The sequence below is a fragment of the Fusarium phalaenopsidis genome (genome assembly GCF_050370095.1).
Source record: "Fusarium phalaenopsidis strain FUZ10S chromosome Unknown contig_32332, whole genome shotgun sequence".
Classification (NCBI taxonomy): Eukaryota; Fungi; Ascomycota; class Sordariomycetes; order Hypocreales; family Nectriaceae; genus Fusarium; species Fusarium phalaenopsidis.
In genome coordinates this window covers 764164-784680 of record NW_028145391.1, presented here as the reverse complement: position 1 = coordinate 784680, position 20517 = coordinate 764164, and the positions used below count along the sequence as shown (strand labels likewise).

The 20517-nt window shown below is 54.5% G+C and overlaps 5 protein-coding genes across 5 annotated transcripts; 1 reads left to right on the top strand and 4 right to left on the bottom strand.

The window, feature by feature from the left end:
- Window positions 1-1526: 1526 nt before the first annotated feature.
- LRP88_13242 (peroxisomal biogenesis factor 11) lies at window positions 1527-2328 on the bottom strand (the record flags this gene model as incomplete). Its single annotated transcript, XM_083249617.1, has 2 exons — window positions 1527-1695; window positions 1787-2328. The coding sequence occupies 2 exons, from the start codon at window positions 2326-2328 to the stop codon at window positions 1527-1529; spliced, it is 711 nt and encodes a 236-aa protein (XP_083093951.1).
- A 2023-nt stretch (window positions 2329-4351) lies between these two features.
- Window positions 4352-5488, top strand: LRP88_13241 (fructose 1,6-bisphosphate 1-phosphatase; the record flags this gene model as incomplete). The annotated part of the gene is made up of 3 exons (XM_083249616.1): window positions 4352-4470; window positions 4527-5308; window positions 5358-5488. The coding sequence occupies 3 exons, from the start codon at window positions 4352-4354 to the stop codon at window positions 5486-5488; spliced, it is 1032 nt and encodes a 343-aa protein (XP_083093950.1).
- Window positions 5489-5653: 165 nt separating this feature from the next.
- On the bottom strand, window positions 5654-6674 carry LRP88_13240 (uncharacterized protein; the record flags this gene model as incomplete). The annotated part of the gene is made up of 4 exons (XM_083249615.1): window positions 5654-5948; window positions 6001-6340; window positions 6391-6403; window positions 6453-6674. The coding sequence occupies 4 exons, from the start codon at window positions 6672-6674 to the stop codon at window positions 5654-5656; spliced, it is 870 nt and encodes a 289-aa protein (XP_083093949.1).
- A 367-nt stretch (window positions 6675-7041) lies between these two features.
- On the bottom strand, window positions 7042-7816 carry LRP88_13239 (complex I intermediate-associated protein 30-domain-containing protein; the record flags this gene model as incomplete). The annotated part of the gene is made up of 3 exons (XM_083249614.1): window positions 7042-7213; window positions 7268-7723; window positions 7779-7816. 3 exons carry the CDS (start codon window positions 7814-7816, stop codon window positions 7042-7044), a joined length of 666 nt encoding a protein of 221 aa, XP_083093948.1.
- A 2072-nt stretch (window positions 7817-9888) lies between these two features.
- On the bottom strand, window positions 9889-10826 carry LRP88_13238 (bZIP transcription factor; the record flags this gene model as incomplete). Its single annotated transcript, XM_083249613.1, has 3 exons — window positions 9889-10005; window positions 10071-10583; window positions 10635-10826. 3 exons carry the CDS (start codon window positions 10824-10826, stop codon window positions 9889-9891), a joined length of 822 nt encoding a protein of 273 aa, XP_083093947.1.
- Between the last annotated feature and the right edge of the window lie 9691 nt (window positions 10827-20517).

The window sequence follows — 20517 nt, the reverse complement described above, 5'->3', positions numbered from 1 at the left end:
CACTTAGGAGAATGGAGCAAGAGCCTCTTGTTTGTGAATTTCTTTCGATCCATATCAATCAGTTGATGCTGCATGTTGATAAGCAAAGCAGGATCTATCCGTCCGATGAAGGTACCCCGCGGCCCCGCTGATGCCCCACATGAAAAAAATCACCCACCCCTGCTTCATCATGACTCTTTGAAAGGAGGCAGTCGGCATTGTTTACTGATCTTTTCGTGAGTCCTTTTACTATTACAAAACTGAGCCATTTCATGTCCGGCCGGAGACTGGCCATTGAAGTGATTACAAAGCCAGACTATCTTGATCACTGTACTTCTAAGCTTTGGAATAGAGTCTCGTTTTGAGGAGCACCCCCCCACGGTGTTCGTTAAAGATTGGGTTCTTTAATTTGGATACCTTCTCTTGGGGCGGGATATAGGGCGGGATATAGTGCTTATAACGTGGGGGCTTTGGTCTAAATCGAAACGGCGTCTAAGGAGCACTCAATGCGGCCTTGTGCAGAGCCGTGGGAAATAGCAAAGAGGAGGTGCTTTGTGGTGGGGGTCAAGTAGAGTGCCGGTGAGACTATTAATACCCGTCCCCAAACCGTTTGTTACCGAGATGAAACGTAGAGTGAGCATACGGCTTGCTTGTTGGCTCTTTGGCAATGAGTAAACTTGATGCTGTGACCGATGTGGGCAGAGAAGCCTAGTCTTAGCTATCATCCGAGGAAAACAACTATATCCTGCAGCGGTAAAAGTTGGTATACAAGCTGCTCATGAGTACCGGCTTGCTATCCATGTTTGGTGTCTGATGCTTGAAACGGAGAGAAAGAATGTAATGACAATGCTAGCTGCACTGACACCCTAGGTTGAGTGATACTCTTTCTATACCTTGTCTGCCCCATTGACGTTATTGCCGCTTGGAATCGATTTGCTATTTAAGAGTGGACTAATATTACGGATATACCTACTCGGGGTCTTCATCATGGTTTGGCTACCGACCTTTGGATAGGGTATGCAATGAAGGGTGCCCGCAAGGATCAAAGAGAGCGAGATTTGACTCGCGCGACTAGAAAGTCGCCCAGAAAGAAAGTAGCACCGAGTGCGTCAACCTCATGTACGGATAGCCCGGATTCAAGGCGCAATACCATTCCGGATTTAACGGCAAGGGCCAAGCTCATCGTGAGTCATAGGAAGCAGTAGCCGGACATAGAATTCACGCCCTCGCCCAAGGAGGAGGCGGACCACGGCTGATTCAAAGTAAATGAATAAGACCAAACAAGTTTGATTTTATGTTCCAAAAAGGACCTGGATCTATCGCACAAAGTAGAAAGGATGCTCGAGCTTGGCGCCATCAGTTGCTCCCGTGGTGCCCTTCCCATAGTATACAATTAAAGAAAGAAACTCTGAACTCCCACAATAGGATGGCGATGGCGTGATTCGCGAATTGGTAGTGGCTCATAAGGGGATGGCGGGTGCGGGTATGTGGGTGTATATGGTGATAGCCAATATGGAGGTTGATTAAGGACGGATATGGACGGTAAATTAAGCCGCCGTCTTCTTCCACTGGCCGTAGACACCGATAAGACTGCTAAGGGTACCGGTCAGACCGACGATGCCGTCGTCCAGGAAGCCGACCCAGCCGAGACCGGAGACGGGAACGCAGATATCGCAAAGGTCGCAGAAGAGCTGCTTCTTGGCGGCGGCGCGCTCACTGGCATGTGTCAGTACATGTATCATGATGATGAGGTAACAAGCGCGCATGACCAGATAGGCGAGCGCAAGGGAGTGGACGTCAAACTTACATGGAGATGGTCTTGCTCTCGACAACACCCTCGCCCTCCTTCAGATCCACCTTGGATGCTCGCACGCTCAGCTGGCGCAGAGTATACAGCTGACCAACAATGCTGAACATGATACCGATGGCCCAGAATCGGTAGGCCTCCTTCTGGAAGCGCTTGGCGTGATCCCACTTGCGGAAGCCGACAGCGTCAGGAATAGTGGCGGCATCGCAAGTCAGGTAACCAGCATAACCCAGCTGGCGACCGACCGAGGTGTAGCGCAGGACGGGGTCCATGGACTTGGCGTCGCTTGCGGTGGCGGCGGCCTTGAAGTGCTCGACAAACTTGCCAGCACGGAAGACCTTGCGCATGAGGCCGAACTGCTTCTTGAGGGTGTTCCAGGGGGCGATCTTGTCCGGGGTGCCGTTGGTGCGGAGGAGGTACCAGGCGTAGAAACGGGCAAAGTACTGCAGGACGCGCATGAGCTTGTCGCGACCGAGGGTTGTGGCCATGTAGCGCAGGTAGTGCGCGACCGTCGGGTGGTAGATGAGGGCGTCGGCGACCATGGTTGTGGTGATGGGGGATCGATGGGAGTTACAGCAGCACGTGTCGTATCAAGAGTTGATGGTGATGCGAGATGGCGAAAGCTCGGAGGTTATACAGCAGCAGCAATCGATATTTGGCGATGACCAAGGCCGGACTAAGTACGGGATTCGGTCTTCACTAGTGAGGAGCCAGCAATTAGTGATGAAATGGGGCGAGATGGAGATGGATTGGCCGATGGAGAATGGAGATGATGACAGTTCCAAGTCGATGCTATTAAAAAAAGCTGGGGAAATGGGAATGGATTCAATAAGACGTGCGCGGCGTGGGATGGAGTAAAATCGGAGACTTGACCGAGCCCGGGAAACGGGTTCACATGCCGAGGTCCGCCCTCGTGAGCGGGAGGGCAGCTTTTAATCTTGAGGGGCAGGAGCGAGCGAGCAACACAAGCACAAGCTTGACTCGGCTCTCTCCAACGGCTCATATCTGTGCTGTGGTGCCAGAATAGGTACTTAATCCAGCTAAGCCCAGGTTCAGCTTTGGCAGCAGAAAAAGGGGGCAGACGACAAAGCTCCTATCGTCATCTTGGTTTCCATTTTCCGTCCCCGCAAAAAAAATCCATAACAGGTTGTTTCGGTCTGGGGAAAAGAGATTGATCGCTACGGCAAGTGCCCGAGGCTCGGTCTGGTTCCTGTTTGAGAAGCAGTATCGATCCAGTGAGAGGAGAGCACAGGATGGGGCCCGTTGCGCTTTTGGCGCCTTTCTCATGCTCTTCGGACTCTGTCCGTTCCTTGCATTCTGGCTGCTGCAAGACCCCCCCGGCCGTCCGGATAACCTTTAACCCGGCGCCGGTGCCCCGTGAAGGGTTTCCCAATTGGGATGAGGAGCGAAGGAAGAAGAAGGGAAGGCCAGCGGGGGTTGCACGTGATATAGGGAGCTGGGTTAAAAGCCTCAGGCAGCAAGTGCTCAATGGCAAGGCATCAACCCCCAAACCTTTGGTACCCGCTTTCTGCACCTCGGGATCTCACCTCCGACATCTGACAACCGCCGCCCGCCCAATCTCTTCCGAGGAAGGTTTGGGAACAGCCACAGGGATCTTCACCCCGCTCAATCTCGAAATCTGAGCGTGCCACCCACCGGGAGGGGAGAAGAAATCATGATGGCGGGAATTGGCCGGATGCTGTGGCGGTGACTTGATCAAAAGTCCTCAGTCACTGGTCAAGACTCAATGCCATGATCCCCTTAGAGACCGACACCTGGGCAAGCAGCCGAATGCCCCTCCTCTCCACCGAAGGCAGGCACGCCAATTACTCAAGATGTGGGGAGAAACCGGGACCGACGCCAACCTGGAGCGGCTCCCGTAGCGTGCCTTTACGTCTCGAATACTCTCTGATGGAGGGGCATTGGAGGCTGGAGATTGGAGTGCCCCGGGAAATCCTCTTGCGCCGCTTCCCCTCGGCCGGCAATGACCCAATCGTACCCCAATCGACCCGCGTCTCGGGACTTGGACCGCGCTGAGATTCGCCGAGGCCTCGCTGAGGACGCTGAAACTCGCTGCGTACCACCCGCAGCCCGCAACACTTTGCCGGGTCACGCAGGGCTGTGAACCCGATACGACGCCCCCATGAAGCCGCGAGGGCTCTGTTTGCTGTCCTGCGGTTGGTGCAATTCCCCACGAGACCTCCTCGTCGCCGCTCGCCGTTGTCAGGGTAGAGCGCCCGTCGATGGCCGGCGTATCATCGTCATCCCGTCGTGAAGTTGCGGACGGACGCGGTTGCTTGCTTGTTCTCTTGCTCGGTCTTTGGTTCCGGACTTCCTCGTCCGACTTGCTTCTTCTACCTCCTCCCTCCGCTTGATCTTCTCCTGATCTTCTCCTTTCATCTCCCTTTCCGCTTCGCGATACCCTCAGACGACCCTCATAAGCCATTGTCTCTGCTGCTGCTTGACGGCTTAAACCTTGTGTGCTCGGCTTAAGCTCTTGTCCCTTCTTTCCTCCAGCTTCCCCTCTCCTTCATTCCACATCCTACACCCCCAAAATCAGACACAATGGCTTCCAACGGTAACAAGATGCACGAGTCCGAGAAGGTCAACACCAACATTGTGACCCTCACTCGCTTCCTCACTGAGGAGCAGGCCAAGCACCCTGAGGCTACTGGTGACTTTACGTATGATGCTGCTTACCTCGGCTTTCATGATACCGAACTGACAACCACCTGTTCAGCCTGCTTTGCCACGCTCTCCAGTTCTCTTTCAAGTCTATCGCCTACTACATCCGACGCGCCACCCTCGTCAACCTGACTGGTCTGGCTGGTTCCTCCAACATCACGGGCGACGACCAGAAGAAGCTCGACGTCATCTCCAATGACCTCTTCATTGAGGCCATGCGCTCCTCGGGCAAGTGTTCGCTGCTCGTCTCTGAGGAGGAGGACGAGATCATCTACTTCCGCGACGCCAAGGACGCCCACTATGCTGTCGCATGCGACCCCATTGACGGTTCTTCCAACCTGGACGCCGGTGTCTCCGTCGGCACCATCTTTGCTATTCACAAGCTTCCCCCCGGTTCCAAGGCCTGCAAGGAGGATATCCTGAAGCCCGGAACTGAGCTGCTGGCTGCCGGTTTCACCATGTACGGTGCCTCGGCCCAGCTCGTCATCACCATGCGTGGCGGCACCGTCAACGGTTTCACTCTTGACAACGGTATCGGCGAGTTCATTCTGTCGCACCCCAACATGCGCCTGCCCAAGTCGCGTGCCATCTACTCGGTCAACGAGGGTAACTCCCTGTACTGGGAGGACAAGACGATTGGCTACTTCAACTCGCTCAAGCTGGCCCAGGAGAACGGCAAACCCTACAGCTCGCGTTACATTGGTTCCATGGTTGCCGACGCTTACCGAACCCTGCTTTACGGAGGTATCTTTGCTTACCCCGCCGACAAGAAGAGCCCCAAGGGCAAGCTCCGTATCCTGTACGAGTGCGCGCCCATGGCTCTTGTGTTTGAGAATGGTGAGTGCCAATTGAATTTTTATGGTTCTATATACTAACTCGGCTTTAGCTGGTGGCCAGGCTGTCGACAACAACATGAAGCGAATGCTCGAGGTGGTGCCCGAGCACATCCACGACCGAGCCGGTATCTTCATGGGCAGCTACGACGAGGTTGAGAGGGTCAAGGCTTTCCACAAGTAATGTGTGATTTGCTATGCGATGCTATGTAACAAATTGTTTTGTTGGGGGGATCATGGAAGCAGTAAAATACCAAAAAGCGAACATCATGAATGAAATGAGCATTTAATGACCAAGTCATGACACCATTCTTGCCATGCCATGATACATGATGAATCTCATGATGCATTACCAGAACCGAGGGATGAGCTTGGGTGTGTTCTTCTTCCACTCCTGATAGTCCTTACGATGACCATATCGCTTGTCGTACTTTTCTTCGCTCAATGGGATGCCGGATACCTTTGTCAACAAGAGCGCCGCAAAGGCAGGGCTGACATATGACAGAGCTGTCGTAGTCAGTATGCTGCCCGCACTGCCAGAGAGGCCGAGAGCCAGCTGAACAGGCTGTCTTGCTAGAATACCAGCGGCGACAGTGGCGATGCCTGTCCAGAGGGTGATTTCACCGAAGTAGTTGGGGAATTGGCTGCGCGTGTTAGTCAATTGCCTACTCAAAGTCAACTGTCAGCATTTCATACCTTTTAGAGAACAACCCTCGAGTCATGAAATCCTCATCATGAAGCTTCTCCTTCTTCTCCTTTAGCCAGGCGCTCTTTTGTCGATCAGCGATAACTTCGCATGCGAAGCCGCCAGCCCAGATGGTAAGCCCGAGGACGTCTGTAAGTAGGAGCTTGGGCACCGCCGCGGAGAGGACGGCCGGGGGCACGGCGTTGAGGAGGATGACAGGCGAGAGGCAGAGCGAGACCCAGAGAGCCTGGCCGAAGAAAGCGCCGGCGAATTTAGGTGCCGACGTCTTGATTTCGTCGAAGCGTGAATCGTGGCCGTTTTGGAGGACTCGAGCAAAGAGGTATGATCCCACTACTATGTGTCAGATGTCATCTTTCGTAGTGTCAAGTGGCTTACACCGCGTCGCCCAAATTGCTACGGCGCCTGTAAGCACCAGCTGCCTCCAATCGGCGTGCCTCAGAACCGTCGGTCCTTGGCCGCGCAGGACGGAGATGACGCCGGGGATGACGGGTCCGACGAGGCGCGGCATGTACAGGCTTAGAGCGCCAACGGCGAGGAACGTGAGGGAGCCGCTTAGGTCGTAGATGCGATCGGACTTGGCGGCGATGGAGGGGAGGCCAGCTGCGGCTTGGAGGGCGAGGGCGGTCGTTACCGGGGGGAGGAGGGCGCGGAGGAGGGATGGCATTTTGGCGATGTTGCAAGCAGATGAAAGAACTCAACCAGGCAGAAAGATACCATACCCACTCATACTGGATGTTATCCTCTATATAAGACTTAGTTCGGGCAGTCCTCTTTTGTCTCACAAGTACATATTGAAAAAGTCGTGACGCAATAGAGTCGAACCGGATGCTCGATGCCGGCCCGCCCCTCCGATCCCCGCGCCGAACGGACGAGCTCCGGGTCGGGACGCGCGGAAGGGCCGGGGGACACTAAACGGCCGAATTGAGAAAATGCACAACGTCGACGACTTGAAGATGACTGTCAACTTTTGTATTTTGTGAAGCAGCTGCTTGGTTTGACCACTAGAAATACATCTCTTGCTGAGACCATGTCTACAGCAGCCCGCAGAACAGCATCTTCCACCAAGGACGCGCCTCCGTCTCATCCCGCCGGGCTGGCTTCCTCAGATCCTCATCATCGCTGTCGTCTCCGTCGAAAGTCTTGTTAATAGCCGCGATCGAGTTGACGACGAGCTTGAAATCACCATCCTGCTGGTCAAAGAAGCTATATGATGTCAACACAAGAGCTCAGAGTACCACCAGCGCAAGAAAAACTCACCTTCGCATCATGAGAGAGATCCTCTTGATGTCACCAAGATCCAAGGGCTTCGGATCATCAAGATCCCTGCCTCGATATGTAGCCCTAAACTCATCCCACTTCTTGACAATGATTCCTCCCTCAGCAGGCGGCTCAAAGTCCACCTCCCAGCTCACGCCAGCCTCATCACGCCCATCCTCCCTCCTCTCAGGAATCGTATCCTTGACGGTGAGGGTGAACTTCTGCTCCGAGTTGCCCGTGCCTAGGTCCAGCTGCAGACCCTCCGTCTGGGAGAGGTCGAGGGACAAGTCGCCCTTTGTGCGCTGAGAGGCGAAGCCAGCGCCGCCGAGCGTCTTGGTGTCGAGAGTGCCGTGGAAGATGGCCTGCGAGGGGGGGTCGCAGATTGTTAGGTTGGAGATACTGGAACCGCCTCGAACACGGTCGTCAGAAGCAGTCCAGAGGTCCTGAGACCAAGGGCTGGAGACAGTATCAGTATATGCTTTTTTCACGATAGATTCGGTGAGATACTTGCCGGTCACCGCCAAAGAGGTATGTCAATTGGTTCGCCATCTCTTCCTGCCGTCAATTGAATCAATTGAAGTGTTATGTTTGTTTATTTATCGATTGTCGAGAGGAGATGAAAAAAAAGTTAAAACTCCCCAGACTGTTCAATAACCCTTGTCGATCTAGACTCGTTTTCATGAGATGCCGAGACCCAATGACATAATTGACTCTCAACTCCCGATGCCAAGACGGGAAAGAGAGAAGGGGAAGAAGCTCGGTTTGAGCATAATATCCACTATGTGCATAGTCACTGACGGTCCGTAGTCTAAAGCTCATCAACACATGATATACAAGTTTGAATTGTGCATTCTAATCATTTTCATTTCATTTCATCTCATTGCGTGTGTGCGTTGTTGGGTGGTGTCAACTATAAAATCAAGGTTCACACCTAAGCAGTCTACTACTACGACAATGCAGCATGGATGATAACGACACTCACTCATTCTAGGCCCGATCCCTGGACGAGGTAAGCCAATCGACACGTCCTCATGGAAGCAGCCCCCTTTTACACGACTAAAACGACTAACTACTGCAAGGACAAGGACAGCATGTGTTTCCTCTGCTACAGTACAGTACAGTACCTTTCATTACCCCCCCTTTTGCAAGTCTCTTTCACAGCCTGATCTTCTCCTCACGACCCCTGTCTCATTGCTCATACGGACGACGGCCGTCAATTCAACCTCCGCGTCCGCATCCGAGCATGCCGGACTACACTATACTATACGTACTGTAAGTCGCAATCTCTATTATCCCGAATCCCTTCGGATCTCTGAACTGCCGAGCCCGATCTTCCATGCAGCTTGTGAAATGGTACCGTCCATAGTACACGTCCACGTCCACTAGAGAAAAAAACAACGACGCCCGTTTATGCCGTAGCCTACTTTCACCCTCCCAACCCCCAGCACGTGGACCAAGTCCCTGCAAGGAAGAAGAAGAGGATGGCGGGCTTTTAGAATTTACCGCCCAAAAACGATGCAAACCGTGCAACTCGGTTGTACGTACACGCAATACACACGCCAGCAGACTTTCATCCCCCCCCTCCCCCCCCCCCAGCTGAGGACCCGAGACCGAGGAGGAGGGGGGCGGGCGTGTTCTAGACAGTCCTTGTGCATTTGCACATAGCGCAGCCGCCTCAGCCTGGTTTCTGCAAGACCCCTCTCCTCGCTTCCACGCCTTGGGCTTTTTTTCTCAAGCCATGGGCGGCTCTGCAGAGCGCTATCTGTTTCGAGCTTTTCAGCTGTTTCCAGGCTCTCAGCTACGTTCTTGGCTCCGTCAAGACAAGGAGATTTGTGTCTTTGATCAGGCCAGACTCTCGGTCAAGGTCCCTGTCGCACACATAGGACTTGCTTGTCTGCCTCATAGGATCAAATCTCCTATACTAGGTAGGATCGAGGCCCATGACACAAAGGCCCATGGTCATGGCCCACGTCCCAAGTCCTAGATCCTTCAACCGACTCATCCATCCATCAGACAGTCACATTGACACCATTGCTCGGGCCAGGCTCTGATTCGTACATTGTTGCACATTTCTCCTTTCATCTAATTTGTTTGTTCCGATGGCTCGCGGATATCTACTCAACAAAAAGGGACCGGGGTCTCCCGACCCTGCAGCCGCCATCGTCGCCTCCATCCCTCGCTCCCAGCCTGCCTGCCTGCCTAATCCCACCCATTGCGTCCATTCGTAATCCAAAATGTACAATTCATACATTGATTGATTGCCATAAACGCCTCATGTATCTTCTTTTCCATCGCCATCCCAGATAAGTAATCAATAACGTTCGTCCATCTTTGCAGCCGTCACAAGCCAACCAAGTCGAGCCCTTCGATGGTTGGTGCGTAAAAACGAGGGCAGACGATGTGAATCGCCTGAATGATGCCACTGGCTCAGAGCCAAGGCACCCACGGGGAGAAGAAGAAGAAGAGTGTGGAGAGTGAAAGAATCCAAAAATATCAAAACCCGCCATGCTGTAATGCCTTGTGAGGCTCATCCCAACGCCAGAGTAAAGTGCAAATTCATTCGCTTTTGGCTCCCGGTTGATCCGGGTCGCCAGGCCAGTCCCATGACTCCGTCTTTACACTCATTGAGGGTGCATCATACCGGGCGAGCCGGGCATGGACAGAGGAGTGGTGGGATAGTCGAAGCCGGCCTCTGAACAGTTGGCCGAATGGTCGAACGTGTGCGAGAGCGGAGGAGTCTGGAACCCCATCAGCAACGTGGATCTCGAGCAGCCCCGCGGGGCATTTGACTGGCGTAACTCACATGAGGGTTGGACTGATCGTAGGGGCTTGGGGCGTTGAAGTCCATGGGAGGCATGTAGCTGTAAGCCATGTAAGGCGCGAGGCCGTCGTCGCTGGAGTACGACTCCCGCTTGATGGCGTCGCTAAAGTGCGTCATCGAGGGGAGCGTCATGGGCACGGTGGAAGCCGTCAGGTAGTTGGGGTAGGCGTCGGCCGTGGTTATGGCAGGGTAGGACTGGGCCGAGCCGTAAGGAGCGAGGAGGATCTCATCGGGAGCTGGGTAGGTCGAGTAGGTGAACTGAGGAGGGCTGTTGGAGCGGGCCCGGTCATCGTAGGTGCCGGGGAAGAAGAGATCGTCAGTTGGCTCCATGGGAGGAGTGAACTGGCCCTGAGCAACCACGGGCTTGGCCTGGGCGGGCGGCGACTTTTGAGACTTGGAGGGCGATCGCTTCGACTTTGTCGTCTTCTGGGGCTGCTTGTCCGAGTCGGCATCGTCAGAAGAACCGGCGCGGCGCTCGAGGTCTTCGAGACGGCGCTTGAGCTTCTTGCCTGTGAGGTGTTAGTTGGAGCTGTGAGAGCAGCAGACTTGAGACATACGGTAGTTGCGCTGAGCAATGCGGTTCTGAATGCGGCGGCGCTCAGCAAGGTCAGAGATCTTGGTCCAGTCCTCATCGGGGTTGGCAGAGGCGCTGAAGGCACTGCTGGTTCCCGAGTACTGTCTGGGAGGTGGAGGAGCTGCCGCGTAGGCGTAGGCGGGTTGTGACATGAAGACGGACATTGTGTGTGTTGGAGTTGAAGACTGGGGGTTGAAGTAGAGAGACGTCGTGGAGGTGTTTGTCGTCGCTGTGTTCAACGACGAAGCTTTAGACAGTTCCCGAAGCACAATTGGGACGAGCTGTGTAGTTGATCTGTCTGTTCTGTCTGCCGAAGCCTGCTGTCTGCCCTTTCTGTCCGTCCTTGAATGCGAATTGAGTAAGGGTGATGGGTATATATAAGAGATGAGTGATGATTGAGATGAGTGAGCAAGAGCAAGAGCAAGCAAGCAACCTTGAAGCTGGTGATGAACTTGGAGATCGATGGAGAATGGGTAGACTGGTGAGGGGAAGAGGCTGTAGATTAAATATACAGGATCCAAGGCCAAGCTGAGAGTGACGAAGGAGCTGCTGGGGCGTGGACGATTGAGGGGGACATGTAGCGCTGGATGGCCCATGTTCCTGTGTACTGCCTGGGTAGAGCAACGCAACTGCACTGCAGCATGGAGGCGTGTGGTCGCAATCCCTGGAGGTGCACGCCCTCACCACGGGAAGCACACCCCCCAGCACGGCCACAGACCAAAAAAGGTCCTGGATGGGAGGGGAGGGGGTGTGTGCGAGTGCAAGTGTGTGTGTGGTGTCTTGGGTGGTGGCCGCCTTTTGGGAGGTGGAGGAGGCAAAGAGAGACGCGACATGGATCCTCTGGCAGGGTAAATGGCCCTGGGCCCTGGGCCTGGCGCTGCCTGCCCCTCTGGCCTCACAGGGCTGCTGCTGTTACTGCTGGGAAGGTGCTACACATGTGGGTACAGAGTGCACCTTCCTTGCCCATCCCATCACAACCTGGCTGAGCCCCAATGCAGAACAAGGTACGTACCTCCGCCTTTTCCATCCTTCGCATTCGTCTCGCATTTGGGGTCTTTTGGCAGCCCATTGGCCCCTTCGCATCGGATTCCCGAGTACTGGAGAGGAGAGGCACTGAGCTTCATTTTGCCGTATCCGTCTGCTCCCAAGAGCATTGACAATTACTACGAGCCCTATGATACCACATGAAACTGCCGCTCATTTACCCTCCCGGCCCGTGCAAAAGACTTGGAGCGGATGGACCAGCGCCAACTCCGTGTCCGTGTCCGTTTGCCCACCAAGAAACAAGATCAATCTCGCAAATCAGATATAGCTGTGTCAAAAGGATTCACCATGGAAAAGGCGGTTCAACTAACAATTTGATTTGATCTGTCTCTATCTGTGCGACGGGAGGGGAGTGTCGCGGCAGTGGTGTCTGCACAAAAGAGCGGGATTCGAGCTCTCGAGGCAGAGAGTCAAATGCAACTTTGGGATCCATGGGATGGGAAGGGCATACCACCTCGACCGTCATGACTGGAATCCGTTGCTGCATTGCGGTGCACATTGGCTGGAGGTGTACGTACCGGTGCGTATACTTTTGGGCATCACGTTCTCTCATCCTGCTATGCTATGCTCTGGTAGGTATGGATTGCGTATCCGTCTGCTGTCGCTCCCGTGAGTCGTTCGTCACGTAACATCAACGGTGGAGAGAGTGTGAACGCCCAGGCGCAGCCGCCGGCAGCAGCGAAAAAGGCGGAAGCAAAATAGAAGCATCAAGTCAAGGCAAGCCTTCAAGCCACCAGCAATGCCATGTCGCCGTTGAAACCTACAGCGTGCTGCGCTGTGCTGCGGTGCGCTGTGCTGTGCTCCAGCAGTAGCAGAAGACCCTTTGAACGGCGACCGCTAGACTCATACTAACTCACGCCCTGTCGGCGAGCCAGGTTCCGGGGTGATTGGACGGGAGCTCCAAGGCAGAATCCAGAGGCGGGCTAATTATGCCATGGATACCCACAATAGCTCAAGCTCGAGTCGATTGCCGCGTCCGTCTCTAGCGGCAGCGAGCATCGCCTGGCCTTGTTGCTCTCCACTCCCGAGCCTCCCCGGCCTCGACCGACTGAGATGCTCTAAAGGACCCAGACAATTCCAAAAAAGGTTTCGCAAAGCCATGGCTGCTTCAGTCACTCACCACCACCTACATCATTTGCGACGTGACGGGCAATTAGTAACAGCCAACCAGAGCATCTCCATCCCAGGCTTCCATCTCGCCTCTAGGACCGCCTTCCCGGTCGAGCAGTAGGAAAGACTTGGCTTAGATATCGAGTTTGACCCAAAGGGACCTTTGGCCGGGCCGATCAGTAGCTCGTCTCGTTCGTAGGGCTGTGTGACGACACCATTCCCTAGCTGCTCTTCAGGCCTGACCAAGAGCCCTGCTGGGCCACGGCGATAGCGAACAGAGAGTCATCGGCGACTATCCACACCGTTGGGGTTTAGCTGCCCCCAGACGGATGAACAACAGCAATCCATCACCATCATGCCATGATGCCCCAGTCCAAGTCCCCATTGCCGTCGCGCCTAATCCACCAAGTGTCCCCCCAATCCTTCCGTCTGGCACCCTCCACACCCAACAGCATGGAACACGACCATGATTCACCCAACCGGCCCCAGTGCCATCCGCGTGGCTCATCTCTGTCGAGCCTTGGCTCTCTCCCGTGGCAGCTTACATGCAGCATCCCCAAGTCAAGGGGGGGAGGGTAGGGGACCCTTTGGAACGACAATGTCACTTGTCATCAACAAGCGTAGCGCCTCTTTCGAAGAAGCGTTGCACTCCAGAACTGGAATCTCGGCCGCTTTCACTACCAAGCTTTTTAACAAGCGCGCCCGCGCGAAGTTGAACGCGACGACAGCGAGGGACCAGTGCACTCGAGACGCCGCTTAGCCCTGGCGGCCGACCCCTGCCCCTCCCTCAACTACGACGACCGTTCAAACACCTTCAGTGGCGACGCGTCGCTCCGTTTGACTCGATCCGCCGGGGACGGGACACGCCAAGGGGGAGAAAGAGGGGTTTGCCCGCCGGCCAAACGGTTTAGTTACAATGTGTGCTGTCTCTTTGCGGCGGCTGTTGACGGATTGACGTCTGGCCTGCTGTCCATCCATGTGCTGTGCTGTGCTGCACCAAAACTACGTAGTAGAAATCCCACCGTTAATCGTGGACCGCGTAATTAACCCTCGAACCGACATGCTCCATTCTTGGCCTTTGCTTGGGCGCTTCGCCTAATATCCCCAAGGGCCTTGCTCCCACGGGGCACAGGACAGGCCAACGGCTTCAGTACCCGTGGACGGAGAAAATACCCTTGCTCCTGTGTTTTTCCTTAATCGGACTGCTATGAGGTTGCGTTGCGTTGCGTCGTTGAGGAGACATCCATGGGTATGGGGTACGGTACACGTAAGGTGCCCGAGCGACCCGGGGTGTTTGATGACAATTCACCCCGAAGTGATGGATTCCTCATCGCCCGCTACCAAGCGAGCGGGTGACATTGGCAGCGTCGATCAACCGCCTCTTGCGAGAGCTTTGCCTTGCAAATACAAATCCTTCCCTTCCCTTGACCTTGCCCGAGAGACCCGGTCTTGACAAGACGGAGCTCCACGGAGTTCCAGTGAGCCGTGTGGCTCAACAACCTACCCAACATGCCGCAGCGCGGTAGAGAGAGTAAGCGCTGATTTTTTTTATTTTGGGGTATCGGTTACACTTGGAAGGGCTGCATTGACGCGCTGTTCTTGGTCAGCAGTCTAAAGTCTCTTTACTCGGTCATTGTGTAAGTCGAGGGAATCACGGATGGAAGCCGTGGAAAAGCCATTGTCTAGCCGGCTCCGTAGACTGGGAGATTCCGGCTCCGCGTTACGGAGGAGGCCAGAGTCGGCCGCCGCCCAGACTAAACTCCACGGTGGCGTCGCCGGCAACTCCGCAAGAACTTGCTCATCAAGATGAATGACATGTAGTTTATGAGCCATAACAGAACGACATTTTGAGCCCTATGCTAACATGCTGGGGGGCGGCGGCGGACTAAACACCATGATCAAACAGTCCAAACTGCGGACCGTGGGGAGGGTTGCGCCCGTGGCACCTGCGCCTGGCGGAGAGGAGGAGCGCTTTGTCCTTGTCCTATTCCAAATTGCGACGAATAATCGAACAAGGAGGGGGCGGGTTTTGTCCAAAGTCCGCAAAGTAGAAGTCGGAGAATGGAACATCAAGATAATCCTCAAGACAAGGACGAGATCCTTGTCAGCTTCAACTTGACCGATCGCTTCGGGGAACTGTAGGCTGGACGAAACAAGCGCCCAACAATTGTGACAAACTACACTAGAAGGCCGTTGCGAAGCCTTGTTACAGAGTGCGAGCGAGTCCAGTAACGAGACCATGTCGCGCCATGTTGCTTTGTAAGGCTTGGTTATTTTTGGATCCACGGGCTCAGGCTCGCATCGGCCGTGTCTGATTGGCTAAGTCTCCCGCGAACGGTCAAACCCAAGACGAAAAAGGGGACGACTCGGGTCTCCAATTCGACCGCCAGCCGCACGTCGCAACGTTTCAAGCAACCCTTTCCACCATTTGTGTTTTCCTCTTTGGGAGGCTCGATCTCTGAGTGGCTGGAGCTTTACGGGTGGGGCGGGGGTCTGCGGGCGAGGCTTGGGCTTGGCTTGGGGCAGGACGGGAATTGGTGCTTTTTTTGGGTTAAATCTCCGGTGCTAGACAGGGATTGAGATGGAATCTCTTTTGTGAGTGAGTGTCTGGGAAGTGAACCTCTGGTGTTGTACAGCAGCATCATGAGTTTGGAGGTCGGGTATAGCCTCATTATGCTGCAGTGACACTTGCTGCATTGGCATTGACGTGACAAAGTGCCGATGCAAGAGAATAGGCAACAACCAAAGTTCCCCTCTTTGAGCATTTGCCACAATCTCGTCGTCTTTCGATTTGTCACATAGGACTTCTAACCAGCCAGCACATGGCATCACAGCGCGGCATAGCACGCACAACACAGCATCTCGGAGCCTTCTCCCGCCGATGCATACCTAATTAAACAAAGTCCGAATGAGGCGATATTCATCGAGTTTTTGTTACTAGTCAAAGTGCACGCCCTGCCACGACCTCGATCCTCCCGCCTGTCTGAACCCATGTCCAAAGCGTTGAAACAAGACAGCCATCAAAAAGAAGAGAAAAAACAAGTCGAAAAAATTATCTACAGAGTAAAAAAGCCTAGAGGCTTCTAGCACGATCCCTATCATTTCCCGCAAGCCAATCCCGCTTGCATCCCCCACAATGTGAATGTGGGAAATCAGTCGACATTTGGGTCTTGGTACACGTCGACGTGTGTGCACAGGCCTGAGAGTGCTGCTTGGCCCAAGTCCATCGGGGATCTAAACTTGCCCTGCTTGTTTGGGTCATATTTTTGCGATTGCTTCGGGCCTGGCGTCTACGCCCTGCGCTACGAGCAGGAAGAAAAAACCCGCCGCCCGTTGAGCGGGGAATTTTTGTTAGCATGGCATGGGATGGTATCTTTACTGCTAGCTAGGGGATGCTTGTCAAATGCCGCTGTAGACTATCGCCAGTCGTGGTCCAGACTACGAACAGTACGTGCTTGGGCCATGCGATCTGCGTCGAGCATTACATGGCGTCGTGCAAGATTTATTAGCCAGCAGTAGCTGTAGTTGTAGCAGCAAGCATCAAGCAAGCAAGCAAGCAAGCAAGCAAGGCTGAGCCCATCTGCTGGTTCCACAATGCGCAGAATGTTTCCCTAACCGTATCCATCTTCACCTCTGCCTCAGCCTTACAGCCGGGACCACCGAGCGTCCCCGGTCGCTGCACGCATATCTCGGTCGTTCTTTGTTCCTATCGTGGTATTCTGCCCGAGTAAAATCGCCCTACATCGTTGGTATGCCCTTGAAGAAAAGCACAAGCACAAGCATAGACCCCTCCTCTTCATCTTGTCCAGATTCGTGCCTCAAGTTGCGCTCCTCGCATCCCCCAAGTCCATCACTTCTCCTATTCATCGCATGTTTCCAAACAACGACCTACATACATTGCGCACAAAGGGTCCCCCCCTCGTCGCAGATTGGGACTTTGGTCCTGCCGCTGCCGCGCGACACACACCTTTCCCCAATGCGGTCATATCTGTCGAGGACTCCTGGGGGCCCGAACCACCGGGTCCAGCTCCGCGCCCTCTGCTTCGCCTTGCCAAACCCTGCGTCTGTCCAATGGGCCACCGCAATTGCCAGGCTGCTCTCGACGACTTTGACCCCCTGGGCCTAGCCCATCAGAGTGCATGGGGGGCCTGGAGCCTGGGCCTGTACGTGGCACCGTCCGTTATCCTTCACTGCTGCTGGCCTTGTCACAGTCTCAACCGGCCCCAGTTTAGCCCGATTCGCTCGCGGCCTCTTGTTGTTGATCAACAATCACGGGGTTGCACGTTGGGTTGCATTCCCAAGCCCAGAATGTAACGGCCCTAGGGGGAATATCCTGTATCCAATCTCTTGCTAATCCCGACATTTTGCGTGCTTATCAAGCGGCGGCCCCAAGGCAGAGGCAAAGTGCACTAGGCATGGATTCACACTGCCAGTCCCGCCCGTCCAGCCCTACGGGGTGAGGGGACCGTTGAGCCGTTGGGATTCGCTGCTTGTGTAAACCCCCCTTTTGCCCACCTGTCGTCCTCGTCCTGTTGCGAGGCCACCTGGGCGAATCACACCCGTGCTGGTCCGAACAAAGGATCTTTGGGGGCTGAAAGGGGGTGAGAGAGGGCGGCCGCCGCGCCCTGAGCCAGATCACTGGGACTTGTGTGTGGGCGAGTACCGTACCCGAACCCGTGCCTTTGGGCTGGGCTGGGCTGGTTTTGGAGTATTCCAGTTCCAGGGGGAGGGGGGAGAGAGCTAGCAGAGCTTCGCCCTACGGCATGTCGATCAATGATGGAGCTTCACTCTGACTGACTCTGATCTTAATCTTTACTGTCTATTCTAATGAGGCCCGTCTCGGCTACGGATTTTGCGGAGTTTCGAATGCCGTTTGTTCCGGTAACGATCTCTTGCTGCTGCAACCCTCCCCGACGCCCGTCTAATTCCCTGGGAGGGATGGTGACACAGGGACAATCATAGTTACCAAAACGACGTCAGTTTGGTAAGCAATCGTCAGAGGTCATGGACGGTGAAGCAGCATCATTCATCATGGTCACGTATGTACGGGGATCTGCACGTCAAAAGGACAAGACAGCAAGATGCCTTCGGCGAGCCCGTGGATGCCCCCAGCCCATACAGCACGAGGCAGAACCAACGACCCAACGGCAGCAAAAAGCAAACATCCATCACAGCCCCTCCCCGCCCCCCCAAAGATGCTTCTGACAGGCGGCCGGTGTCTGCAAGGTACTTGCTTGGCAACGGCTGCCGGATGGAGGAGAAAAAAAAGAAGACTGACGTGAGAAAGGACCCGGCACACGGAGAAAGAGCTATCGTCGGGGACCATAGCTCCGATGACACTCTTCGGGATTGGGGACAGCTATGCTATCCTTAGCTTGCGGCAAAAGCGGCGAGCGGGATTGCGGCTCAGCCCAATATCCGCTGCCGTGGAGTGGGTGGACCGGGTATGTAGGAAGCGCAGGATAAACCAACGATCAGTACCAAGCAAGGGATTAGTTAACCGACCGCAGTGCTCCGTACATTTGGGTTAATTCTTTTGCGAGATTTGGGAACCGCGCGCCCACATCCCGGACGACGGGCGAAGACGCGGAAACAAACAGCAGAGACCCGGAGGCTGGGACATGGCCTCGAGCAAGAAATAGTTGAAGCAGTAGGCAGGTATCCTTGGCCGCAGTGCAGCTCCCGGTCCCCCATCCATCCATCGAGGCTCCTCGACGAGGGTGGGTTTAAGGTTCTCACTCTTCTCCAAGCCACTGGGCGGGCGTCTTTCTTTGGCTGTAGCAGGGTGTATCATCACTGCCGCCAGCCCAGCAGCAAGGGGAAGAGCAAGAAAAGGAGCGGAGACTTCTCTTGGGGACTCGTGTAAACGCAAACCCTCCGGTGGGGGAGATTGGGCCAAAGTCCCCGAAGCGACACAACCTAGGAGGGTCCCCTCCCCATCCACTGTCTTTCTGGCGGGCGCTGAATATCATTGATTCCATCCAAGATGCAGTCGTTGCAGACCACGTTTTTCCCTTCTCATCACTCCCCCTGAACTTTCCCGGCTGGTTGGGCCGTGGGCCACGACAACCGCCCTACGCATCAATGTGGAGTTGTTGCGAAGAAGAGGCGCCTGCGGGTTTCCTTTCACTTCGAGAATTGGCTACCAATTGAGCACTAACCTGTACTGTAGAAAATGGCATTATTTTAGGAGAACTCCTTCTCAATGCCGCTTAATTATTGCAAACAACGGCGTCTGCAAAATCGGATGGTTTTTTTCCATCGTCTATTGCTTAGAAATTAAGCAAGCAAAAGAAAGTGTCCGGGCTTAAGCTCCAAGCTTCTTCTTGGGGATCCGAACCCTGGAGACATCACCTTTTCCCTCTTTCAGAAGGGATCGCTACCTGCTGCCAGAAAGTGAAGGGGACGGGAGGATTCGAGAGGGGGGGTGTGTACTCAGGCTGAATGTGGTTGCGCAGGGGGGCTTGAATTTGGGGTCCAAAATATGGAGACTCAGATGCAACGGTGTAGATCTAACAAATCTGTACTAAATTCACTGGAAAGGGAACCTTTTTAGCTTCTACTCATTGCTTCTTGTCTTAACTCCGATCACGTGTGGATTTAACAAACATTCCAAATATTGATAACTCCGATACCAATCCAAAGCTGGAAAGGGATATTGTTTCGAGGGATGGGGATGAGCAGCTGCATCATCAACATCGTCATTATCAGGAGCGAGCAAAGGAAAAACAGAGGCGAAGCCCAAAAAGACCGAGCAAGAGAGAGTGTGGTGGGTGTGCCAGGGGATGGGACAGTCGCCTGCATTGGCCTGATCCACAGCATCGGAGCTGGAATGAGGAAAGAAAAAAAGGTCCCCCTCTAAAAAGCAATATGTGAACCCGACGCAAGGTTGATTCGGGTGGTAATTTGACAGCTGCCCTTTTTCACGCTCAAAACAAACTGCCTTTCTGCTTCTTTTCTGCATATCTTCGGTCCGCCATTTCCAGATCGGTACATCTCCTCCGTGGGCTGAAGATGCATCTCGGACGCGGCATGCCGTGGGCTGAAGATGCGGGGAGGCCCCCCGGGTGGGAATGGGCTTGTCCGCTGTTTGGTACGGCAGTTTTGCTGGCAAGGAGATAGAATGACGATTATTGATTTGATCATGATTACTTGCCCGTAGGGCTGCAGCAGATGAGTCCCCCATCCCCCCTACTCCCCAGATATGATGGGCTGTTGTTGTTTTATCCTGGCGGTGTGCCTAGCAGAGATGTCCCTTTCGGCGTGCCCGAGCCAGCGACACGGTGCATCCATACAGATTGCGAGTTGCAGGTCCCCGATGGAGGTTGCATGCATTGCCTTGCCTTGTACAAGCAGCTGTTGATACCCATGATAATACAAGGTCCCCCTAGAAGCTGTCGTATTCTTGTTGTTGTATTTTATCAGTTGTCGAGTCCGAGGTGGATAGCCCGAAGTTCATCGGCGTGGATCCAATTGAGGATATTCGAGATGTCAAGTTTCAAGAACCCAGCCCTGCCATGCCTTTTTGCTTGGCGCCTAAAGAGCAGAATTGTCACAATGGAAGCGGGCGCCAGACGTCCATGCTAGCAAGGGGACGTTGTTCTGGATGGCACTCCGTAGGGCTGAACGGAGAATAGTGGGACCACGTTGTGATTGGTCGAGATTCCGAAGCACCATTTCAAGAGCTCATCCCCGGCCGTT